Source organism: Squalius cephalus, assembly GCF_949319135.1.
Source record: "Squalius cephalus genome assembly, chromosome: 14".
In the NCBI taxonomy this organism is placed as follows: Eukaryota; Metazoa; Chordata; class Actinopteri; order Cypriniformes; family Leuciscidae; genus Squalius; species Squalius cephalus.
In genome coordinates, this window is record NC_137135.1 from 4,721,255 (window position 1) to 4,743,421 (window position 22,167).

At 39.1% G+C, this 22,167-nt stretch overlaps 1 protein-coding gene across 2 annotated transcripts; it reads right to left on the minus strand.

The window, feature by feature from the left end:
* Window positions 1-1,062: 1,062 nt before the first annotated feature.
* Window positions 1,063-21,380, minus strand: fhdc2 (FH2 domain containing 2). 2 transcript variants are annotated; one of them, XR_013823419.1, is made up of 13 exons: window positions 21,215-21,379; window positions 16,849-17,283; window positions 14,594-14,655; window positions 11,253-11,355; window positions 11,014-11,099; window positions 9,643-9,743; window positions 8,147-8,217; window positions 7,960-8,067; window positions 7,730-7,800; window positions 5,576-5,693; window positions 5,330-5,494; window positions 1,341-3,311; window positions 1,063-1,305 (listed from the first exon to the last, which is right to left on the minus strand). XR_013823419.1 is itself a non-coding variant. In XM_079891892.1 (12 exons), the coding sequence occupies exons 2-12, from the start codon at window positions 17,158-17,160 to the stop codon at window positions 1,896-1,898; spliced, it is 2,613 nt and encodes an 870-aa protein (XP_079748018.1). In that variant the 5' UTR covers window positions 17,161-17,283; window positions 21,215-21,380; the 3' UTR covers window positions 1,063-1,895. The 2 variants fall into 2 exon arrangements, 1 of the variants encoding a protein (XP_079748018.1); XM_079891892.1 differs by having other exon boundaries at window positions 1,063-3,311; window positions 21,215-21,380.
* Window positions 21,381-22,167: the final 787 nt, after the last annotated feature.

Consider the following 22,167-nt stretch of genomic DNA (forward strand, 5'->3'; position numbering starts at 1 on the left):
TCAAAACATGTGTAAATTCATAAGTCGACAGCATTGCTGAGTATTTCCTCCTTAAAACTGCAGTGAACCAAAGACAGTCTCAAAAACACGCTTTGAAATCGCTGGTGTTTCTGACGTCACAAACTACCTTGTAACCAATCAGATCAACGTGTGATCGTCAACCAGTGGATCTCTGAGCTGAGTGAGTGAGTGGAGGCGGGGCTCATTTGCATATTCATAGAACCACGCATACTAAATGATGCAAGGGTGTCGAGTTACATTCAAGATATTTTAAGGCATGAAAAAAACTTTTCACATGAAAAACTGTTTAAATATGTAATTTTGTTAAAAACAAAAAACAAATATGAGTTTTAAGGGATACATTATTGACTACAGGGGGACTTTAACCTTTATTATATTAACCAGCATTAAATTACCAATAAATTATAACTATTTGGAAGATTTTTAAAAGGATAACAGCAGTAGACTAGAACTAGGAGAAGCATATAATGTCGATGAACAGAGTAACAATCTATTCAATCTTTATTTCAAAGTCTTATTTACAAATACAAATATTACAAAGGTGTTTTGACTCAGTTAATTTAACATTTCACATAGAGAAAACACACATGTACAGCAGATTACCACAGAGACCTGCCCGCATTAAATCTCTCTCATCTGTAAAGTGCATCAAACGTTGAGGAAGAAGCTCAACATGTACAAATGGAAACTCAACGCATTTGCTTTGGGATCTTGAATTATTACATATTAGTTTTGCGTCATTATTTTTGTACCTGTAACTGAAGTACACAAGTCAATTTGACCTGAATCAAAGGGCCAGTTTAAAATCAGCCGGTTCATTTACTGAGGTCTGTTTGACCTGGGAAGCTCTGTTCGCTTTGACAGTCTAACGGAGGAGACAAAACCCATACTGAAAGCCGGTTGTGTCAGGAGCCGGTCTGGTGTGTGCTGTTCCCGGCTCAGAGCACTCGAGCGTTCAGAGGTACAGCGTGTCCAGCAGAGTCCTGAAACGCGAGGCGAAACTCAAGGTGACCTGAGCTCTGAGAGGATTGGTCACTCCGCTTGGGTTCATTACAGCGGCTGACGGTCCGCTCTGGCCAGACCCGATGAATGCCTCCTTTATTTCCACAGGAGACAACAGTTGACCGTTCACACACCTTCAGTTCCTCAGGCATAGGGTTGGGAATCGACAATTCTGCAATCGAATACTTGAGGTCAGGAATCTATGGAAGCTTGTTTCCGCCACAGAATAAAACATTTTAAAAGATAATTGCGACTTTTTATCTCACAATTGTGAATTTACATCTCGCAATTCTGACTTTTTTTCTCGCAATTGCGACTTTATATCTCACAATTCTGACTTTAACACATAATTGCGAGTTTATATCTCGCAATTCTGACTTTATATCTCGCAATTGCGACTTTATTTCACGCAATTCTGACTTTATATCTCGCAATTCTGAGAAATAAAGTCAGAATGGTGAGATGTAAACTCGCAATTGTGAGATAAAAAGTCGCAATTATCTTTTAAAATGTTTTATTCTGTGGCGGAAACATAGGAATCGGACACTTGTTATAAAATTAAAATTTCGATTCTTCTTATCGATTCCTTTCTGACCATTGGGCAACTCTTAAAGTGACAGCAGATGTTTAAATGTTTTGCAATAAGACTAAATGTGAATGATATCTACACTCTAAAAAACGCATGTTTGGGTCAAATGTGGACAAACCCATTACATTTTTAAACCCAATGGTTGGGTGTGTCCATATTTGACCCAAACATGGGTTGAAACAACCCAGCATTTTTTAGAGTGCAGGGTTTTTTTTTCCTTATTGGATATGAAATTAGGAATCGATAAGCAGAATCGAAATAGTAATGCACAGATGATCAGATGTCATCTCCACAGGGGTTGGGCGGCCGCTCTGGGGATTTTAGGGCCTGGTATTCTGGTGTTGGTCTTGGCTTTGGCTGCACTTATGATGGCCGTGCGGATGGTCTTCGCGGTCGTAGCCGCGGTGGGACTGTGTATGGTGCGGTTAGCCGCGGATTCAGAGTTGGGCGCTAGCCGTTTGGACACGCGAAGTGGCGAGCCCCTCACAAACTGCTTGTCTTCGTCTTGCTTCGACTTTTCAACGGCGTTACCTTTTAGTTTCCCCGTATCAGACGGCGCGTTCACTTTCTGCCTCGCACTGCTATTACGTTTGAGCTCATTTTGGCCTCCGGTGAAGCGTTTCATTAGCGATGTACGTACGGATACGGGACGCGATACCTGACTAGCTGATAAACTATCAGCGGGAGTCTTGCTGTGCACTCTTGGGATCCCGCTATAGTTAGAAGGCGCTCCTCTGGGAACCATCAGTCTTTTAGTCGGCCCTCGAGTGGGAGTTTTTAGACGGCTATCATCTTTAGCATGGGGTGAGCTAGCGCAATCTCGCTCCTCAGCTTCCCGCTCTTTCCTCCATTTTGAGCAGTGATTATTTGCGGCTGGTCGTGTCACGGTTGGAGAAAGGCTCTCGTATGAGCGAAGGCCCTTCACTAGCGTGTGGCACTCCAGCGTTTCTCCGACACGCGGGTAAACGTGCTCTCGTTCTGCGCTACACGCCTCCCGCGCAACAGGACTAGCGTCAGACGCGTCAGTCCACGTCTTTCCCAGCCGAGTGTCAGTTTTGGTGTCTGTGTCTAGTGTTGCTCCTCTTTGAGACTGAGACGCTTTGCCATTCACACAATCCTTCTTCTCAGGATCCTTCTCAGCATCAGTCGCAATCTGCGTCAGCCTTTCAGAGGCGTCTTGAACCCGTTTCTCAACTTTCAGCACTTTGTTAGGGGATATTCCTGCGAGCGGGAGGACATTCACTGCCCCCTGCTGATGTGACGTGATACTTGTTTTTCCCAAAGCAACAAAAGCGTTATCACTGGGGACTGTCCTCGTATTCACCCGAGAATGGCTTCTCACAGTGTCTGTTGAGTCCTGCTGAAGGCCACACGTAGACTCTGAGCTTGAACACCGAGCTTCCTCGTTCTGATGCAGTGAGTGTCCCATGAGCTCCGGGTCTCTCAGGGATGAGCTCGTCTGCTGTTGGACGTCAGATGTGATGTTTCTCTCGCTGGAGCGGAGGAAGTACTGTGAGAGTCTGCGCAGGCTTCGCCGGCTGCCCGTGTAACTCAAGCTCCTCTGCAGAGCGTGATCCAGGTCGTCGGACTCGCGCTCCTCGTCCAGGCCCGTACACAGAGCCAGGGAACGACGCTTTCCCACATTCTCACGCTCGCGGGCCACGCGCCGCTGCTCCTGCAACGCCCTCTCTGTGTTCTCCTGTCAGGACACAAGTCACATGTGCACACTTCAGTTTCAAACCCACATTTCAATGAGCTGATTCACAGATGTGTGTCACTTAATATGTTCATGGAAGATTTTACATGTATAAAAATGTAATACATGCAAGTAAATATAGTGTACATAACCACATACTGCTGATGGATATTAATAAAATGTATAAAATTTTATCAAGTTAAATGCATGCCTTTATTTGGCCTTTTAATCTTTATTTTTTGCCTATTAACATGCCTTTTATTGCCATTATCTGTAACTAGCTTTTTAATGTGTTTTAAAATACTTCTATTTAATATTCATATACTTAATATTTCAAACTTAACATTTAACATTTGAATGACTGCATGGTTGATTATGTTGCAAAGGTCATTGCGACTTTTTTATCTTGTAATTATGACTTTTAAAGTCAGGTTTGAAACGATCATTTCAGTGAGCTGATTCACAGATGTGCGTCACTTAAAATGTTCATGGAAGATTTTACATGTATAAAAAATGTGTATTACATGCAAGTAAGTAATTAATAATAATTTGTTACATTTATAGAGCGCTTTATATATTTATATATTTTTATTTATACAAGTAAATAGTGTATATAACCACATACTGTTGATGGATATTAATAAAATGCATTAGATTTTATCAAGTTAAATGTATGCCTTTATTTTGCCTATTAACAAGCCTTTTATTGCCATCATCTGTAACTAGCTTTTTAATGTGTCTTAAAATACTATACATTAAACATTTGAATAACTGCATGGTTGAAATGATGGTTCTTCTGATTGGAAGAAAAGTCTTTTGGCATTTACAGATCAAATGAAGTTGCTGTTTTCTATGTTTCCACCACAGAATAAAAAATAAAACTGGTAATTGCGACTTTTTATCTCACAATTATTTTATTCTCACAATTGTGAGTTTACATATCGCAATTGACTTTTTATATCACAATTGTGAGAGAAAAAGTCAGAATTACATATTTTATTTTTTATTCATTGATGGAAACAAGCTTCTATAGTTTTCCTGTTGGTTAGTAGCGTATATTTATATTATCAATAATATTACCTAACAATCTAACCAATTAAACATCAGTTAAGTGGTTGCTATCAGTCACATTTACATGAAAATGTCAAGTTAAACTTTGAGTGTGTTTGTAATAACACTTTCAGATTCAGATTTCTGCAGCTCAAGGTTCAGGCAAGTACTTTTAAAGTCCCCCTGTGGTGAAAATCCAGCTTTTAATGTTGTTCATTTGTTTAATGTTGTTTTTAATATGCTTTAAGACAAACCATGTGTAAATTCATAAGTCGACAGCATTGCTGAGTATTTCCTCCTTAAAACTGCAGTGAACCAAAGACAGTCTCAAAAACACGCTTTGAAATTACAGACATGCATCTGAGGAATTGTTCTCATTTTTCTCAGTTATTTTGCTTTATTTCCAGATTCAATCATAGGCTCGCTCTTACGCATTAGAGCTCGTTCACACATGCAGAGTCTTCAAAAACGCTGCTTTAAATCTCTTGACAAACTAAAAGACGTAAATGACATTTGTATGTATTATAAATAAAAGAAAGATTGTACTGAATGTCAGCTTGCTTATTTTGCTCAGGATAAGGATGTATTAAGTCCACATGTCATGTAAACTAGAAACTCTGCTTCTAACCACAGGTCGAGATCTGTCGCTCAAACACAAAACTCTGCGATGCTGTTTGTGAATGTTCGTTAGAACGATGGTTTCGGGAAACACCGACTCGAACTGCTGAGCTGAGTGAGTGAGTGGAGGCGGGGCTCATTTGCATATTCATTGAACCGCGCATACTAAATGTGGCAAGGGTGTCGAGTTACATTCAAGCTATTTTAAGGCATGAAGAATTGTTTTTCAAGGACAAAACGTTTAAATATGTCATTTTGGTGATCAAAGATGAGTTAAGGGATAAATTATTGAGTTCAGGGGGACTTTAAACTTCATTTTAGTAGTTTCTATTTAAAGAGACAGTCCCGCTCACCCGCACGGCTCTCTGGAAGCGATGGCAGAAGCCGTGGAAGATCTGACAGGCCTCCTCCAGTCTGAAGGTCTTGTCATCTTCACAGAAGAACTCCACCAGAGCCTTACTGCTCTCCTGTAAGCGCTCCAGCTCCTCCTGAGCTTCGGCCAGCCTCACCTCCGCAACCTGACGGAAGAAGTGAGGGATTTACAGGCTGAACAGGAGCATCAGTGTCTGTGAACATGACCTGGACTCACACACACACACCTCCAGAAAGGCTCTGGTCTGCATCTGGATCTCGGCATCGGCCTGAGCTCTGACTCTGAGCGCTGAGACTCGGCTTTGCAGTCGAGACAGCTCCTCAAGCACAGACTCTTCTGACAACCTGAACACAAAAATACATGATCGTTCACTCGCTAATGTTATCCACAGAGGAATACGTGCACAACTTACTTTTGTGTAAAGCTGATGAAAATGATTTTAACCCTTCATCCTTCCCTCGGGTCACTTTGAACCGGAAATTTCTTTTGATTATTTTTTTTTGATTATTTTTTTTACAAATTGAGTGTTCATCAGAGGGGTCCAATATCCCAGGACTTTTGGCGCACTTGAACCATGTATACACACACAAAATAAAATGTAATGTATTCGAGGCTGAAATTGTAAAAAGTTACAAATCCTTCCCTCACGGGTCGATTTGACCCCCTTAGGAATGAATGGGATGTGAGGAATGATTCAGTACACATAGAAAAACCTAAAAATGCTCAAAATTCAAAAATGCTAAAACTTTACCCCAAAAAAAATATTTTATAATGTCTACATGTGTATCTGAACGCATACTGAAGAGAAACTGACTTTAGGACCCAGAGGAACAGCTCATTTGCTCCATATAGAGCTATAAGGCCATCTAGAGGCAAGAGTCATGAAATATCATCTTATATTATTATTTTCCACAAGAGGTCATTAAAGACATCCAATGTAAGATATTTTGAGCTGAATTAAAAGGGTTATGCATGAAATTGTTTATATTATTGAGTTATTTTGAATTTAAGTTAAAAGAATGTGAGGAATGTGCTTAAATTACTATTTAGTGATTATTTATTGATTAAATCTAGTAATTCAAAGGTAGATAAAATAAAAAAATAACAAAAAATTCTCCCCCAAAAAATGCATTAAAAAATAGAAAACAAATATTATCAAAATGATAAAAAAAAATTAGGGCTTCATTTTGACCCACGAGGGAAGGATTTGTTGCAGGATGTGAGGGAAGGATTATATTTTCTTCATTAAATTTAAAATTTATTTTTTGATTTTGGGGTGAAACATGACCCAGACAGGCTTCATGACAGTCATCCACTGATATTCTTCTAGACTAGTGTTATTTAAATGCCGGACCACAAAACATAATTGCGCCATTTTACCGTTTCACACTACAAGCACTCAGGGTTGTTTATGGTAATAATCTTTCAGAGCTAGATCTATAATATTTTTATCTAGAACTAAAAGTGCTTCATTCAGGCCCTTTCCACTCTCTCTCTCTCTATCTCTCTCTCTCTCTCTCTCGCTAAAAACGTAAAGCGCCGCATCAAGAGCTGCAGACGACACGTTATTTTGACAACAGAAGCTGAAACACAAACACAATTAATTGTATCTGTCTTACAGATGACTCTGACCGTTTAGCTAAACCAGGTTTGAGACAAGTTAATGTGTGGCATTTTTAGATGTTTTTTTTTTTTTCATAAATGTATCATTATTAATCAGCGCATATGAAGAGCATTTCATAATTAAAAAATGATTTAGAGATGGCAAGAGAACACAAAAAAACTTTGAAATTACTATTTAACTTGAGAGTTTTGATTATAAGATTATGTACATTGTTTGTTTTTAAGTAGTTTATTGCTTTAAACAAAATATAAAAATGGGTCATACTGTTCTTAAGAGGTTTACCCTGCACCCCCGTAGGTTTCCTCAGTGCCAAGGCCTTCTGTGTGCCGTACACAAGGGTTTATGCATTTAAAATAAAAATAGCCTATTACAACATCTGATCTAAACTTTTTATATTCATATCGAGGTGGGAGAAATAGACTTTTTTTTTTGGCTCTCTGGGCCCAGGATTCACTCAAAATGCCCCTATTCTTATATATCTTAATCTATTATATCTTATAATCTTATATATCTTAATCTATTCTTATATCTTTGATGACAATTTTGAGTGTTTAGAATTTAAAAAATAATAATTTTTACAAAGTATTCTTCGGGCTGCCTCGATGGACATGAATAACTGTTTCAAAACAGTATTGTCCGGACCTACGCCGGGCAGGAAACATAGAGACCGGCCCTTTTTGAGCTTTAATTGAACACCCCTGTTCTGGACTGATCTAAGAGAGCGTAAAAGCTCTCAGAAGGTGTTTGTCTCCTGACCTTGAAGCGGGACCCACGTGACTCAGGCGGCTGGGAAACATCAGCAAGTCTTTATCCTTCTTCACTGCCTCCTGTAGTAAAGGAGAAGAAGAAAGTCACTCGTGCTGAACCGCACTCAGACTTTTATCCAGCGGATTTCATTCTATCATAATGACATCATCATGCGGTTTCCTTTCATGTGAAGAGGCCTAATGAAAGTCAGGCCCTTGTGACATCATCACGACACTCACCATGGCAACGAAATGGAGGAGGTTCATGCCTGGCTTGTTGGCTTTGGTGTCGGCCAGTTTGAGCAGAGAGGAAATCCTGAATCCAGCAGCATTTCCAGCGTAACCACCCTGAAAGCACAAGAGAGCTCAGTCTGGCTTCACACGAGGACACGGCTTATCAAGACCAGCGCGCTGATCAAAGACTCACGGCGTTCATGTAGTTTCCCGCCTTGAGCACCAGTCGCAGGATATAGTGCAGCTCGGGGCAGCTCAGCAGCTCTGCACACACACACGAGCATCAAGAGCTGATGTACAGACATCCTCAATCAATCAAAGACACTCACGTCACTCATTAACCCTTAAACCCTTAAACCTTACACATAGGTCCATAGTGGACAAAACTTTCAGTGTCAAAAAACTGAAGCTTAGGAGCACAGACTTAAGTTTGGTCTCATTTTGAAGAAGACTCTTGGCAGATTAATGTTGAAGTAAAAAAAAACAGTAAGTTGAAAATGATTAATGAACATTATGAAACATGTTGACCTCTAAAACTGCTAGAAAATTAAAGCCATAAATCTAAACAAGTCGTGTACCAAATTTGAGATTAATATCTCAAAAAATGAGCTTTCAGTGATAGTGTGTGTGGGCGCAGTACCAGAGTTCCCCATTAGATCCAGCAAAACTCACTGGAACACAGTGGATGGATTTGGGATTTGCAGTGGAGTTTTTCTCTCTCAAATATTGGTGAACGTGATTTCACCAAGTACCACATGTTCCTGGATCAACATCTTTGTTGATCCTGGAACAACTTTCCAATCAACCAATCAGATTTGAGGAACAAGTTTACAGTTTATGTCAAGTTTAGGCTTAAAACCAGGATGAGGTGCTTCAACATCAGTGTTATTCACCTATCATTTCCCTCTAATTTTAGGGAAAAGTTATGGGTAGGGTTAGGACTAAATTTTGGGGCAGGAATGTTATTCCAGGATCAACAAAATGTGTTGATCCAGGAACATGTCTTACTTGGCAAAATCACGGTGACCCTCAAATATTACAAGCACACACACATTTTTTTTTATTACACACATAACCACACTCTGACATGCATACCAACACACACACACACACACACACACACTTATAGCTGCATAATTTATCCAGCTCTATGATATGCAGAAGCAGAACACAGGAATAAAATGAGTATTTGCTTTATAGGCCAAACCTGAGAAAATGTCGCCATCTGGTAAAAAATAGTTACATTTTTAATTTTGAAGCCTTGCCAACAGAATGAAAGCCTATTAACAAAGATTGCGTCATTTTATAGTTAAACGGCCTTGGGATTAAAAATAGCAGTTTTGATGGGTTTCAATGTGGACATTTTTGTCCAAAAGCTGCTGAGAGGAACTGGTGTGTGTTACTAGAGCAAAATAGATTTGTTAAAGGAAATGGGGGTGAAATAGTAAAATTCCAATAAAAATACACACCTGTGCCAAAATACATGCAGTTGGCATTAACACAGGCAAAATTATAACAAAATAAATAAATAAAAAAACGCTGAAAAGACACAAATGTCCATACGGATGCACAAGGGTTACACATCGCAGCAAGACTCAAGCACACGGTCTCTGATACTGTGACTCGAGCTGAAGCTTTCAGAGCTGCGACCGCTCCAGCCCAGCGAGAGGCAGTGGTGTGTGAGTTTACCTCGAGCCGCCTCCCGCAGACATCTGGCCGCCACACAGAGAGAGGTCACCGCGGGGTCAAACTCCTGCTGGAGGATCAGGACGTCCAGACGCATGCGGAAGCTAGTGATGATGAGGAGGATTAATCAGCACTCAGTGAAAGACACATGATGTGTTTATACTACTGTTGTCAAAAGTATCGAGTCCCAAGTCGGTACTGAAATTAAAAAAATGTGACGATACCAGCATTTCCCTCCGGCATTTTGAGCGCTGATGAACGGATTCTTAAACGCCTCTGATTGGCCATTGTGTTCACATCTTTCGGCGGATCCCTAATATATCCACTGATAGACGGATCCGCTGATAGACGCCTTTAAACGCTACCGTGTGTATCTGTGTAACCGCTCGATGAAGACAACGTGTTTTTGAAGCGTTGATCATTTTAGCCAATCAGAGACAAATATGTTGAGTGCGTGAACACGATGGCCAATCAGAGACAAATATGTTGAGCGCGTGAACACAATGGCCAATCAGAGACATACATGTTGAGCACATGAACACAATGGCCAATCAGAGACATATGTTGAGCGCGTGAATACAATGGCCAATCAGAGACATACATGTTGAGCACATGAACACAATGGCCAATCAGAGACATATGTTGAGCAGCGGGAACACAATGGCCAATCAGAGACATACATGTTGAGCACATGAACACAATGGCCAATCAGAGACATACATGTTGAGCACATGAACACAATGGCCAATCAGAGACATAGGTTGAGCAGCGGGAACACAATGGCCAATCAGAGACATAGGTTGAGCAGCGGGAACACAATGGCCAATCAGAGACATAGGTTGAGCAGCGGGAACACAATGGCCAATCAGAGACATACATGTTGAGCACATGAACACAATGGCCAATCAGAGACATAGGTTGAGCAGCGGGAACACAATGGCCAATCAGAGACATACATGTTGAGCACATGAACACAATGGCCAATCAGAGACATACATGTTGAGCAGCGGGAACACAATGGCCAATCAGAGACATAGGTTGAGCAGCGGGAACACAATGGCCAATCAGAGACATACATGTTGAGCACATGAACACAATGGCCAATCAGAGACATAGGTTGAGCAGCGGGAACACAATGGCCAATCAGAGACATACATGTTGAGCACATGAACACAATGGCCAATCAGAGACATAGGTTGAGCAGCGGGAACACAATGGCCAATCAGAGACGTATATGTTGAGCGAGTGAAAAACAGGGCTCAAAATGCTAGAGGGAAATGCTGGTATCGTCACATTTTTTAAATGGTATGGTCCCGAAGTCGGTACTTTTGACAACACTAGTTAATACTGCATCATTCAGTCCTGAACTCTTACCTGGGTAACTCCACCAGTAAGAGAACGAAGAGATCCGGCTCGGCCAGTAAACTACGGTCACCGCTGAACTTCTTCAGCCGGGCCTCCTGGACAAAAGGAAACGCAGGGACTTAATATTCAGCACTCAGCCCAACAGATAGAGCTGTGATTGGAGATCATGTGGCGTAACAAGCAGCATCACATCTGATTCTCTCTAGCATGTGGACGGACAGATGTGTGGCGTGTCAGAGAGACCATACCTCCTCATCATCAGGCAGAAGCTTGCAGAGCTCCGCCAGTTTCTCCGCTCCGTAACGCTCTCCGGCTCCTCGCCTCACGTCCTCCACGATCTCCTCCACAGCTCTGAGGATAGAGGAGACAACAGCCAATCACATCCCTTTCTCTATCGATCTGTAGTACACTGAGCAGTCTTAAGCGCTATCCGGGCGGTAACTGTTTCTTATGGGGTCATGAGGTATTTTCATGATTTTCTGGGGTTAGTCTGTGATTTAACAGCCGTCCGAATCCACATCTCTGAGTTTACAAGAAGAGATCACTTCAAAATTCACTGTTTAACCCCTTTTTGATGACCGCCGAGCGCCATACGTACGATAACTGTTGCGCTTCACTGTAATTTGCAAGCATTTTAAAGATGTACACTTTTATTACTGTAATGCTGGAAAGTATTTACAAGAACAACATTCATCACCGCTCCACCGCAGTGAACAGAAAGGAGAAAGAGAAAAAGGCACATATGGGCCGGCAGCAGCAATATATGATTCGATTTCAAATATGTAGGCTATTATACACAACATTAAAAATACAAACAATGCTTTATTATTACCGTATGTAAATAAGAGGCTGCATTAACTTGTTTCCGCTGATTTCCATATTTTTGAGATAAAATGCAAGAATCCCATACACAAAAGAAATATATTTGAAATATATATTCAGGATATATTTTGGAATATATGCAAATATTTGAAATTGGCCCAATAAATATATTTCATACTTATATTTCATATATTTTTGTTATATTTCAGAATATGTTTCAATGTATTTGGAATATATGCCACATATATTTTTGACACTTTTGGGGACCCATACAGAAAAAAATACATTGAAATATATTCTGAAATATAACAAAAATATATGAAATATAAGTATGAAATATATTTATTGGGCCAATTTCAAATATTTGCATATATTCCAAAATATATCCTGAAAATATATTTCAAATATATTTATTTTGTGTATGGGATATAAGAACCATTTCAAATACACGTATATTTAAAAAAATTTGATTTAAATAAATAATAAATAGAACATTATTTTGCTATTATTAAATTCAATAAGAATTTAGAATTTATTCGTATTATTCCAAGCATATGACATTTTCTTTACAGCAGGCATTCATGTGACTGACCACATGAGCAGCGCGTTATCACTGAGGTGACATGCAAACTTAGTATTATGGACATCCACATAAGAAACCATTACGGTCGGAATAGGGTTTTAGTTGCATCAGGACTAAAGGTCAAGGGCTCTGGATTTATGCAATCTTAAATCAATGCATTTTAAGATTTCGGCAGTGCAACGTCTGGTCCTGTTGACCTAAACGAGGTTATATTTACTCGTCAATCCAGTTTCTCTTGGACATGTGGATGTGTGTCAAACCCACAGCTGGTTCTTTTGCTCGTCTCAAAAAAAGGTTTACAAGACCCGACTAGTTTATGTTTTGTTTTTTTATGACATGTAATTGTTAATGTCAGAGAGTATTGAAGGCTCTCGTGGTTTCTTCGTGGCGTTCAGAATGAAATAATGAAAAGGTATTGCAGAACAAAGACCAGCTTTGGCCACAGCGGAGTATAATTCATACTCATACACTTCAAGAGTGTGCACTTATGTGAGGTTACACACACACAGGGAAATGTGTTTGTCTGCGTGAGCACTTCTCCGTAATTCCCCCACATGTTCTGACAGAGATCAGTCCCATGGAAGAGGTTTTCAAACTCAGATGGGAACTCCCATGTATTTACTCAGAGAGCAAGTGCTGACTTGAAAACGCCAACCTTTTCTCATTAAACACTGGCATTGAAAAGGATGAATAATGATTTATGAACTGCTTTCACTCTGCATCACGACAATGGATCACATTTCTTTGGAAACACCTGATTTGAAATATATTTAATCTCAGAGCAAGAAGTTGCTGCAGAGATCAGGTTTCATTCGTCATCACGGCTCATCCGGGCACAAAGCAGGTGTGACCTTTGACCTCCTTCACTGACCATCAAAACCAGCTGTTCTGATTGGACACTTGTCATCTGCCATCATTCACACATCTATCCCCCGTCCGAGGGCAATCACTGACTCAGAATAAACACCGCCTGCAGATGCTGCCCGTCTAGAGTGTTAAGACACTTCCTCCAGGACACCTTCACTTCCTGCTCCTAACAAATGGGACTGTAACAAAAACGGCCAGTACAAATATCTAGAGGGCAGGGCGGCCAATTTAATACCAATGCATATGAACACTAACTAATTTGTAGAAATGAAGACTTATTTTACTTATTTATCCTTTTAAGGCGAGACACTACAGTGTGTTTTCATGCAATCTGTCAATTTAGAGATTTTAGGCTTTTTGGCTTATCATGGAGTGTTTTTTTTTTTTCAGACTAGTTGAAAGAAAATATTCAAAATACACTTTTAACTGTTTCTTTTAGAGCACTTTATCTGTTTGTGTCTGTAGATTTCAATTACAGTATGTGTCTTTAAAGGCCGTTTTCTCAAAATGAGTTTTTCCTCCTCGAGCCAGAAATCTTCACTTCAGTAACACTTACATACACCAAACTTTACAGTTTTATATTGATCTATATTCTAAAGGTTTTTATAGAGGGGTTTGTTCATATATAATTTTCCTGATTTTGTACATTTTTAGCGCAATTTTCCACCGGACAAATTCCGATTGTTAACTCATGATTTCTGTTCTGTGCGTCTGTGCGCACCAATCTTGCACTTCTATCTACTCCTCAACCAGACCACCTAGAGACTTCGGGTTTTCGGCATTATGTTAAGGAAGGTCTAATCTCGGGAACGCACAAAAAAAAATCCAGGAAAAGATTTACTATCTCTTAGTGTTGTGATCCCATGAGGTGAGAAAATTGCGCTAAAACACTCACCGAGTTTTTATTACTTGTTTTTCTTAAAAAAAAAGGGTGAAAATGTATTTATTTATGGCTGTTGATTTATAGAGTGATAAAAAGAGATATCCAAAATCCCCTCAGTAAAAACCTTTGACTCTAATATATATATATATATTACAATATTATACAAAGTCAATATATAAAAAAAACATGAATTTTGAACGTCTTTATCCAGTGTTCAGATTTTTGTTCTAGAAATGAATGCAAATTAGTGCATATTTAATTAGATAATGCCTCATTTGCATATTTAAACATAACATTTCAATTTGTTCTTTTTTGCAATTATTAATGTAATCAATCAACTGGTGAAGTATGGGGATATCTAGTAGTTATTTTTACCCTATTATTCACCTTCTTGCCTTAATAAGAGTAATATATAAAATGAAACCAAAACTTACATTTTCAACTGCCGCAGAAATATCCCAACATTCATGCTGCGTTTCGAGTCAAGCAGTGTAACCTGCAAATACAAATACAAATACAGGTAATCAGCTAAAAAAAAAACACAAAAACTCATCAAAAATGTAAGAGTGAAGTCCATTGCCTTCAACAGTAAATTAAGACAGTTACTGCACATTCTATGAAGACATGCATATGGGGGTCTGTGGCCATTGAATCTCCCTGTCTTTCAGCATCTTGAGCCATAAACATTGCATTTCTGTCAAGTTAAGATCAGTGAAGTTAATACTTAAACACACACCACAGGTATTTTATGACCCTTGGCGTCGTTCACTACCCTCGCACTCATTCATTTTTTAAAGTTAGACATCAACCTTCCTAGTACTCCTAAATATATTCATTATAAACAAACAAGAAAAAAATTATCAAAGAATGCCTGTATTTTAATTATTTTTTAGGAAAAAGTGTATAGGGTTGCTAGCGACCCGAGGTATGTAATAGTGGAATTTTTTTTTTTTCTGTGCCTCAATTGAATCTTTTAATGACTTAAAAAGTGCAATTTACCTTTATTCCTCAAGGTGGGAATTTCTGATTCACAATGATGACGTGAAGTTTCATTCATAATTACCGAAGGCATAACACAAAAGGATACACAAGTACCATCAGAAAAACTCAGCAGTTTATCACAGAGCAAGTGCTGTGTGCAATCAAATACTGCCTACGATAGTTTTGAGAATATGGTTGAGACTGTGAATATGAGCCAGAAGCTGAATGTATTGGGGAAATGAGCTCTGACGACGACAGTGATGATGGTCAAAAGCCTCTGCTCAAACTGAACCCTTCCAAGGTCCAAAAGGAAACAAAAATATGGCATGCTTTATTTTGTTCTTTTGTAATGGTTATTAAAATATCAGCAGTCGATATAGATCTGAAGACCTGAATATGTAATAATGATTGGTGAAACAGCCATGCATTTAAGGCTTTAAAAGTTAGAAACGTTTCTAAAACTCAGGAATCTACTCCAGTGCTGTGCTCGGTCCAGCTGAACACAAGAGCATCCTTTAAAAGCGGTTTCTGAATGTTTCCTGACAGTCATGAGTCATGACCAGGGATTGACATTAACTTTTTTGCTCATCAGTCACTGTGGCTAGTGGTTTTCTAAAGTTACGAACTCAGCATTTCCACTGGCCACAATTTTGGCATTGACACCATGGAGCAAATCTGCCATATAGATATTTTTAATATTATCTCATAATTTGTCAGCAGGAATATTAGGTTGCTGTCACTTTAAGACCTGACTCACTGATCTATTATACTGTTACACATGTGTTTTCTTTCTCAACTGTTTACGTTCACTTTAAACAGAACTGACTGTGTTTACGTGAATACTCGCCAAGACCGGCATTTTTACATTATTTTGTGTGTATTTGACAGTTTAAGGGCAATAAGCAGCAAAAAAGAGCTTAATTTAGTCCTGAGAGGCGGCTTTATGTGTCGCACTTTGGGTTTGAGCACAAAATCTGCAGGAATGAGTAACATACACACAATCCCAAGCTGAAATCAAACCCTGTAACAGCAACAATATTCATCCGGAGCAAATTAATGGATTGAGTGAGGAGAGGCGGGTTTGTGTGTCAGAGAGATCATGAGAGAGAAAGAGACGCTGGGATCCTGTATATTCTGTGGAAAATCAGCCTTTCAGATATTCCAGTATCGATATGTAACGAAAAATTTATATTTTTGACAGCACTACATTACACTTAGTTCATTATTTCAGATCCTTTTTAAAAGACTACAATTGAAAAATGAGGCCTGATTTTTCTGGAAAAACTGCGTTACACACCACTGATGAAATACACACGCATTTGGCGTGTGTTAATGTCAAACCCTGGTCATGACCCTACACAGTAAAAAATGCTGGGTTATTTTTTTAACCAAACCGTTGGGTTACACATATTGAGTCACTATGTTGGGTTATTTTCAAAAAATGTTGGGTCATTTCTAAAATCGTTGGGTAATTTCCGGCTGTTGGTTTATGTGAAAACAGTGTAGTTTATTTATTTATAACATAATGTCATAAAAAAAAAGTTAACTTAACTGTTGGGTTACTTTTAACTCAATGCGTTGGGTTAAAATAACCCACAGTTGGGAAGGCGCTACACCACCCCATAGCTGGGTTACACTTTGGGTTATTTTTAACCCAACATTATTGAGTGAGTTTATATGTATAGTTTTGCAAGAAGCACGCTCTTACTTTGTCCACACTCATCTCTAGTGGAGACCTGCTCCTCAGCAGACTGCGCCGAAAGCCAGCGGCCCGGTCCGGCTTTACGCCCTCTTTCTGCCCGAAGAGCTCGTCCAGAGAGCTGAGGTCGATGGAGAGGTCAGTGTCCTCGTCCAGCGAGCCACTCCACACACTCTCACGGCCCTCCACGCGCTCCTTAGGGATCCGCTCCCAGTTGAGATTGCGAAGCCGGTGTTTGCGGCCAGAGTCCGTGCGGGTCAGAGGAGGAGGAGGAGGAAGAGGAGGAGGAGGAGGAGGAGGGGGGATCGGGACGGTGGCCATGAGTCTCACTTCCGGCTCCTGGGTGTCATCAAAGTATGTGCCGTGAAAAGTTAAAGACTTTAATCTTCAGAGAATCGATATAGCACAGCAGGAGAGAGATGACATCCGCTCGCTCGAGTGTGTCTGCAGGGGGACAGAAGATCGACAGACTGAAACAACAACTTCTTTTACACTGCAAACTCTCTAACAGCTAAAGCACGGCACACAGATGAGGGCTAAAAAATATAAAAAACGAAATGATGCTGACTTTTCAGCATCATAACTCCAGTCAGATCCTTCAGAAATCACTCTAATATGATGATTTGACGCTCAAGAAACATTTCTAATTAATATCAATGTTGGAAACTGCAGTTTTGCTGCTTCAGATTTTTTATGTGATGCATTTAAGGATTCTTTGATGAATGAATAGAAAGTTAATTTACTTAATAAAAAAAAAGTCGCTGTTTGGATTTAAATAGGTATGCTATTTATATTTATAGTCTATAGCCACGTTTCCATTACAGATGTGCGCAAAACTTTTACAATGTTTTGTATACGTAAAATATATGTAAAAACTTTTTTGCAATATATAGGAGTTTTTGCGAAATTGTTTCCATCGGGCGTATTTTCAATTTGCGCAATTTGAAGAATAATGGAAACGCGGCTTATGATTGGATCATTATTGCAATGATTATTATGTTTCTTGCATGTTATGTGTTTGGCAACAGTTCTTCTAACCCTAATTGATGGGGTGTGTAGCTTTTCATTTCTTAAACAACTCATCATGGCCATATTCCAAGACCAAAAACTGATGCACCTCTTGATGGAAATCAACATCACAAATTCTTTTCCATCAAGAGGTTCATCAACTTTTGGTCAAGATCTAGTATTGTCAGTGCAAGAGTCCAGCACTCTGTAAAGTCTCCTCCAGCACATCCCAAAGTCTCTCAATGATTTTAAGCTCAGGATTCATGTGTGGAAATGATTCGTCATGTTCCTCCCAACCATTCTCTCATAATCTGAGTCTGATGAATCTTGACATTGTCATCCTGGAATATGGCCATGATCTGTCTTCCCACATGGTTGTTTAAGAAATGAAAAGCTACACACTCCATCAATTATGGTTAGAAGAACTGTTGCCAAACATATAACATGCAAGAAACATAATAATCAATGCAATAATGATCCAATCATAAACTCTTAAGCATTTGCCTATTTAAAGGTGACATAAGATGCCCCTTTTCACAAGATGTAAATCTATGGTGTCCCCAGAATGTGTCTGTGAAATTGCAGCTCAAAATATCCCCCAGATCATTTATTACAGCTTGTCAAATTTGCCCCATTTTGAGGGTGAGCAAAACCACACAGTTTTTGTGTGTGTCCCTTTAAATGCAAATGAGCCGCTGCTCCATGCTTTGCTGGATCTTCTGCCATTGCGCTAGAACTGGTCTCTGTCGTCACTTGCGGAACCAAATAATAAGATCCTCTACGTCAGAAGGGGAGTGAAATCTGATTGGACACGCTTGCAGAGAAAGGCTCAACAAAGCAAAGTTACTGGGTTTCACTTTCCAGGTTTTCTGTGTTGGTAGAAGCACAGGAGACCCGATTACAGCACTTTAACACAGAAAAAGTCAGATTTTCATGATATGTCCCCTCTAAATCAAAACAGACACTTTGTTTTTTGGCCGGGCAGTGTAGATGTTATTACAAAGGCTTCAAGAACCAGTGCTATCATCAAACAGCACCGCGGTAATAAGATGACATCATGCAGTTCGTCCTCACTTGCGTGCTTTAAGCACACCAGCTCCGGTCATCAACGCACAATGAGGTTGTTTACAGCCATGACCCGAAGTGAGCCTATGGGGTCGGGCACCTGGCAGCTCTTGTCCCCCAATTAACACGAGGGTGTGTGTAATGAGTGTGTGCTTCCCCGCAGGACTTGTGCTGCTGCCAGGGACGTGTTTAACTTGAGGTTACTCTTTTAAACGGGCCCGAGGTGTTGAGATCCCAGCTCAAGGAGAGAGCGCTCAAGCGTTTCGTGTTTTCTGAGAAACTCCTGCCACATGTGTACAGTGTCTACACACACCCTACGTGCTGTTCCTTCCTGCGGTCCAGTTCATTAATGCCAATGAGGCCACAGGACAATAACAAGAGAAAAAGTGAAGCTGACACAGATTCAGGATTCCTAGCAGGGCAAATAAGCGGCTGTGCTGCCAAAAACATGAGAATGCTGTAATCAATGTACAAATACTAGATCTGCACCATTTTCCACAGTAATAGAAATCAAAATGATGACAGAATGTAAATTCCTAAAGCATGACCCAAAATCAGACACTGTTCATTCCCTCAACCAACTTCATGGTCATGGGGTAAATCCTAGGATGCTTTAAATAGTATTCAAGTAGTTAGCCTAAATTATGCTGGATATGTACCCGAGCTGCTGACATTTTCAAGAAACGGCTGAAGACACCTTTTTCAGCAACACTTGATCCATTAATACTTGCACTTTCTTTTCTTTTCTGTTCCCTTCAACTAAAAAACATACATATACTGCATTACACTAAACTGGGAAGGGTCACACCACTTACATATTGTTGTCCTATTGTTAGTTTAACCACTTCTATTGCTCTCCTTTATTTGTAAGTCGCTTTGGATAAAAGCGTCTGCTTACTGATTAAATGTATGTATATATATATATTAGGGCTGTCAAACGATTAATCACGATTAATCCCATCCAAAATAAAAGTTTGTTTTTACATAATATATGTGTGTGTACGATGTATAATTATTTTCTATATATAAATTCACACACATGCATGTATATATTTAAGAAATATTTGCATGTATATACTGTGTATATATATTATATATCATTTATATTATATATAAATATTTTATATATAAATAACACATTTTTCTTAAATATATATGCATGTGTGTGTATTTATATTATAGAAAATAATTATACTCCATCCATACACACACATATATTATGTAAACACAAACTTTTATTTTGGATGCGATTAATCGCGATTAATCATTTGACAGCCCTAATATATATATATATATTTTAAGTCAGTTATCAACTGACAAGGCAATTGGTAGATGTATATTTAGAGGGTTAGTTCACCCAAAATGAAAATTCTTTCATATTTACTCATCCTCTTGTCGTTCCAAACCAGTAAGTCTTCTGTTCATCTTCAGAACACAAATTAAGATCTTTTTAATGAAATCTGAGAGCTTTCTGTGCCTCCATTGACAGTCTACGCAACTACCACTTTCAAACCACAGTAAAGACTTCATTAAAGTAATCCATGTGACTCCAGAGGTTTATGAAGCGACGCGAGTGCGCAGGAAGGACATGAGGGCGAGTAATTATTAATGACGAAATTTCATTTTTGGGTGAACTATACCTTTAAGAACTTTCACAAGCGACAGTCATCATCATCATCATCATCGATCACCTCCAAAAGCCCCACTAAAGCCTCGGTATACATCAGTAACTTGATATTGTGAGTGAAACCGAAATAGAAATGGAATAGAACTGTAATTAAACAGGATTGTCCTGGCCAGAGAACACCACCTGAGCCGCTCCACTGTCAACGCTGTTACTCAAAACACTTGGAGGAGAACCAGCAAATTATCAAAACGGCAAATTAACATAATGCAGCACTCTCTACACCAGTTCACGAAGATTAAAGCCTGTTGAGTTCATTTATGAAAGGCTTGGAAAGTTGTTTCTGCAGTTCATCAACGTCTTCGTCGTAGCCTACGAACATTGTTTGAACTCTTGTTCATGTTATAAAACCCTGGAAATATCGTATTCTTCAAACACCAGCATATGAGCACAACACAAACACATCTTTCTCAAACATGGGAAGAAAATGTTCAATTAGTGTCAGTCTACTTTAAAATAAATCGCTCTGCAAATTAAAATGGCAAAGGAAACTGCTACTATGAGAAATACTGTTCGGATAATTAAATTAAATAGAATAAACTCAAGACTTGAGTTCAGCTCGAAGAGGTCAGTCTGTGCAGAAGAAAGACAGAAACACACAAATAAAACACCACTTACGTTTTACTTCGTATCATTACGGATGTAATCCAATTTAGGACAACATAAAATAGCAATAAAATAATTTCCAGTCCAATGTGAGGAATTCTCGCGAGTGTCTATGAACATAAAACAGTTCCCGACACTAATAAACGCCGGGAGTCCCATTAACAAACTCAGTAGACTGGAGGAAAACTCTCAAACTCTCGGTGCGCTCTCTAGCACGCGCATGCGCAGAAGCACCCGATGCGCTCATTGGTTCCCCCCGCTGGATTCCACCAATCCTACTACGGGCAAGGATTAGTTCATGAATATTAAGTACGCAACGCGCATCTCGCCTAGCTGAAGTGCAGTAGTGGATATTTCTACTATTACATTATTACAAATATTGATTAAATGACCTTGCTAGACGCTCCAGGACTGTTAAGAAATGTCAACGTGACTTAATTAATATTCATTAGCTCGGCCTTCTCCGTAGTAGGATTCTAATTTCGCTTCCAAAAAAGAATTTGCTGTGATGTAGGCTACAAGATAGATGTTATATAATTTCTAAATTAAAATCTACAGTCTTGAAATTATAATCTTTAAATTAAGACAGACAGACAGACAGACAGACAGATAGACAGTAAAAATCGTATGTTTTTTTTTTTTTTTTTTAATTCTAATATTTTCTGGGTAATTTCTAGTAATAACCCGGCTGTTGGGTTAACTAAGCATGTTGTATGTACACTTGTGTATTTTGAATACATGTACACAATTATGTATATTTACATTTAATTCTACATTACCCGATATTTAGTTTGTAATTTAAAAATATATTTGTTGAGACATATTTATTGTTTTATACAAATAAACAATCTGTATTTAAAAACAAAGTGTATTTTATTTATTAAAATAATGTCATAACATTTTTAACTGTTGGGTTACTTAACTTAACTGTTGGGTTACTTTTAACCCAACTGACTTTTAACTCA

Excerpts from the sequence above, each read along its gene's own strand:
- fhdc2 (XM_079891892.1), bottom strand. The coding sequence starts at position 17,160 with ATGGCCACCGTCCCGATCCCCCCTCCTCCTCCTCCTCCTCCTCTTCCT. Across the intron at positions 14,656-16,848 it reads TAGAGATGAGTGTGGACAAA|GTTACACTGCTTGACTCGAA; the intron begins GTAAGAGCGTGC and ends TTGTATTTGCAG. Across the intron at positions 5,694-7,729 it reads CACGTGGGTCCCGCTTCAAG|GTTGTCAGAAGAGTCTGTGC; the intron begins GTCAGGAGACAA and ends TTTTGTGTTCAG.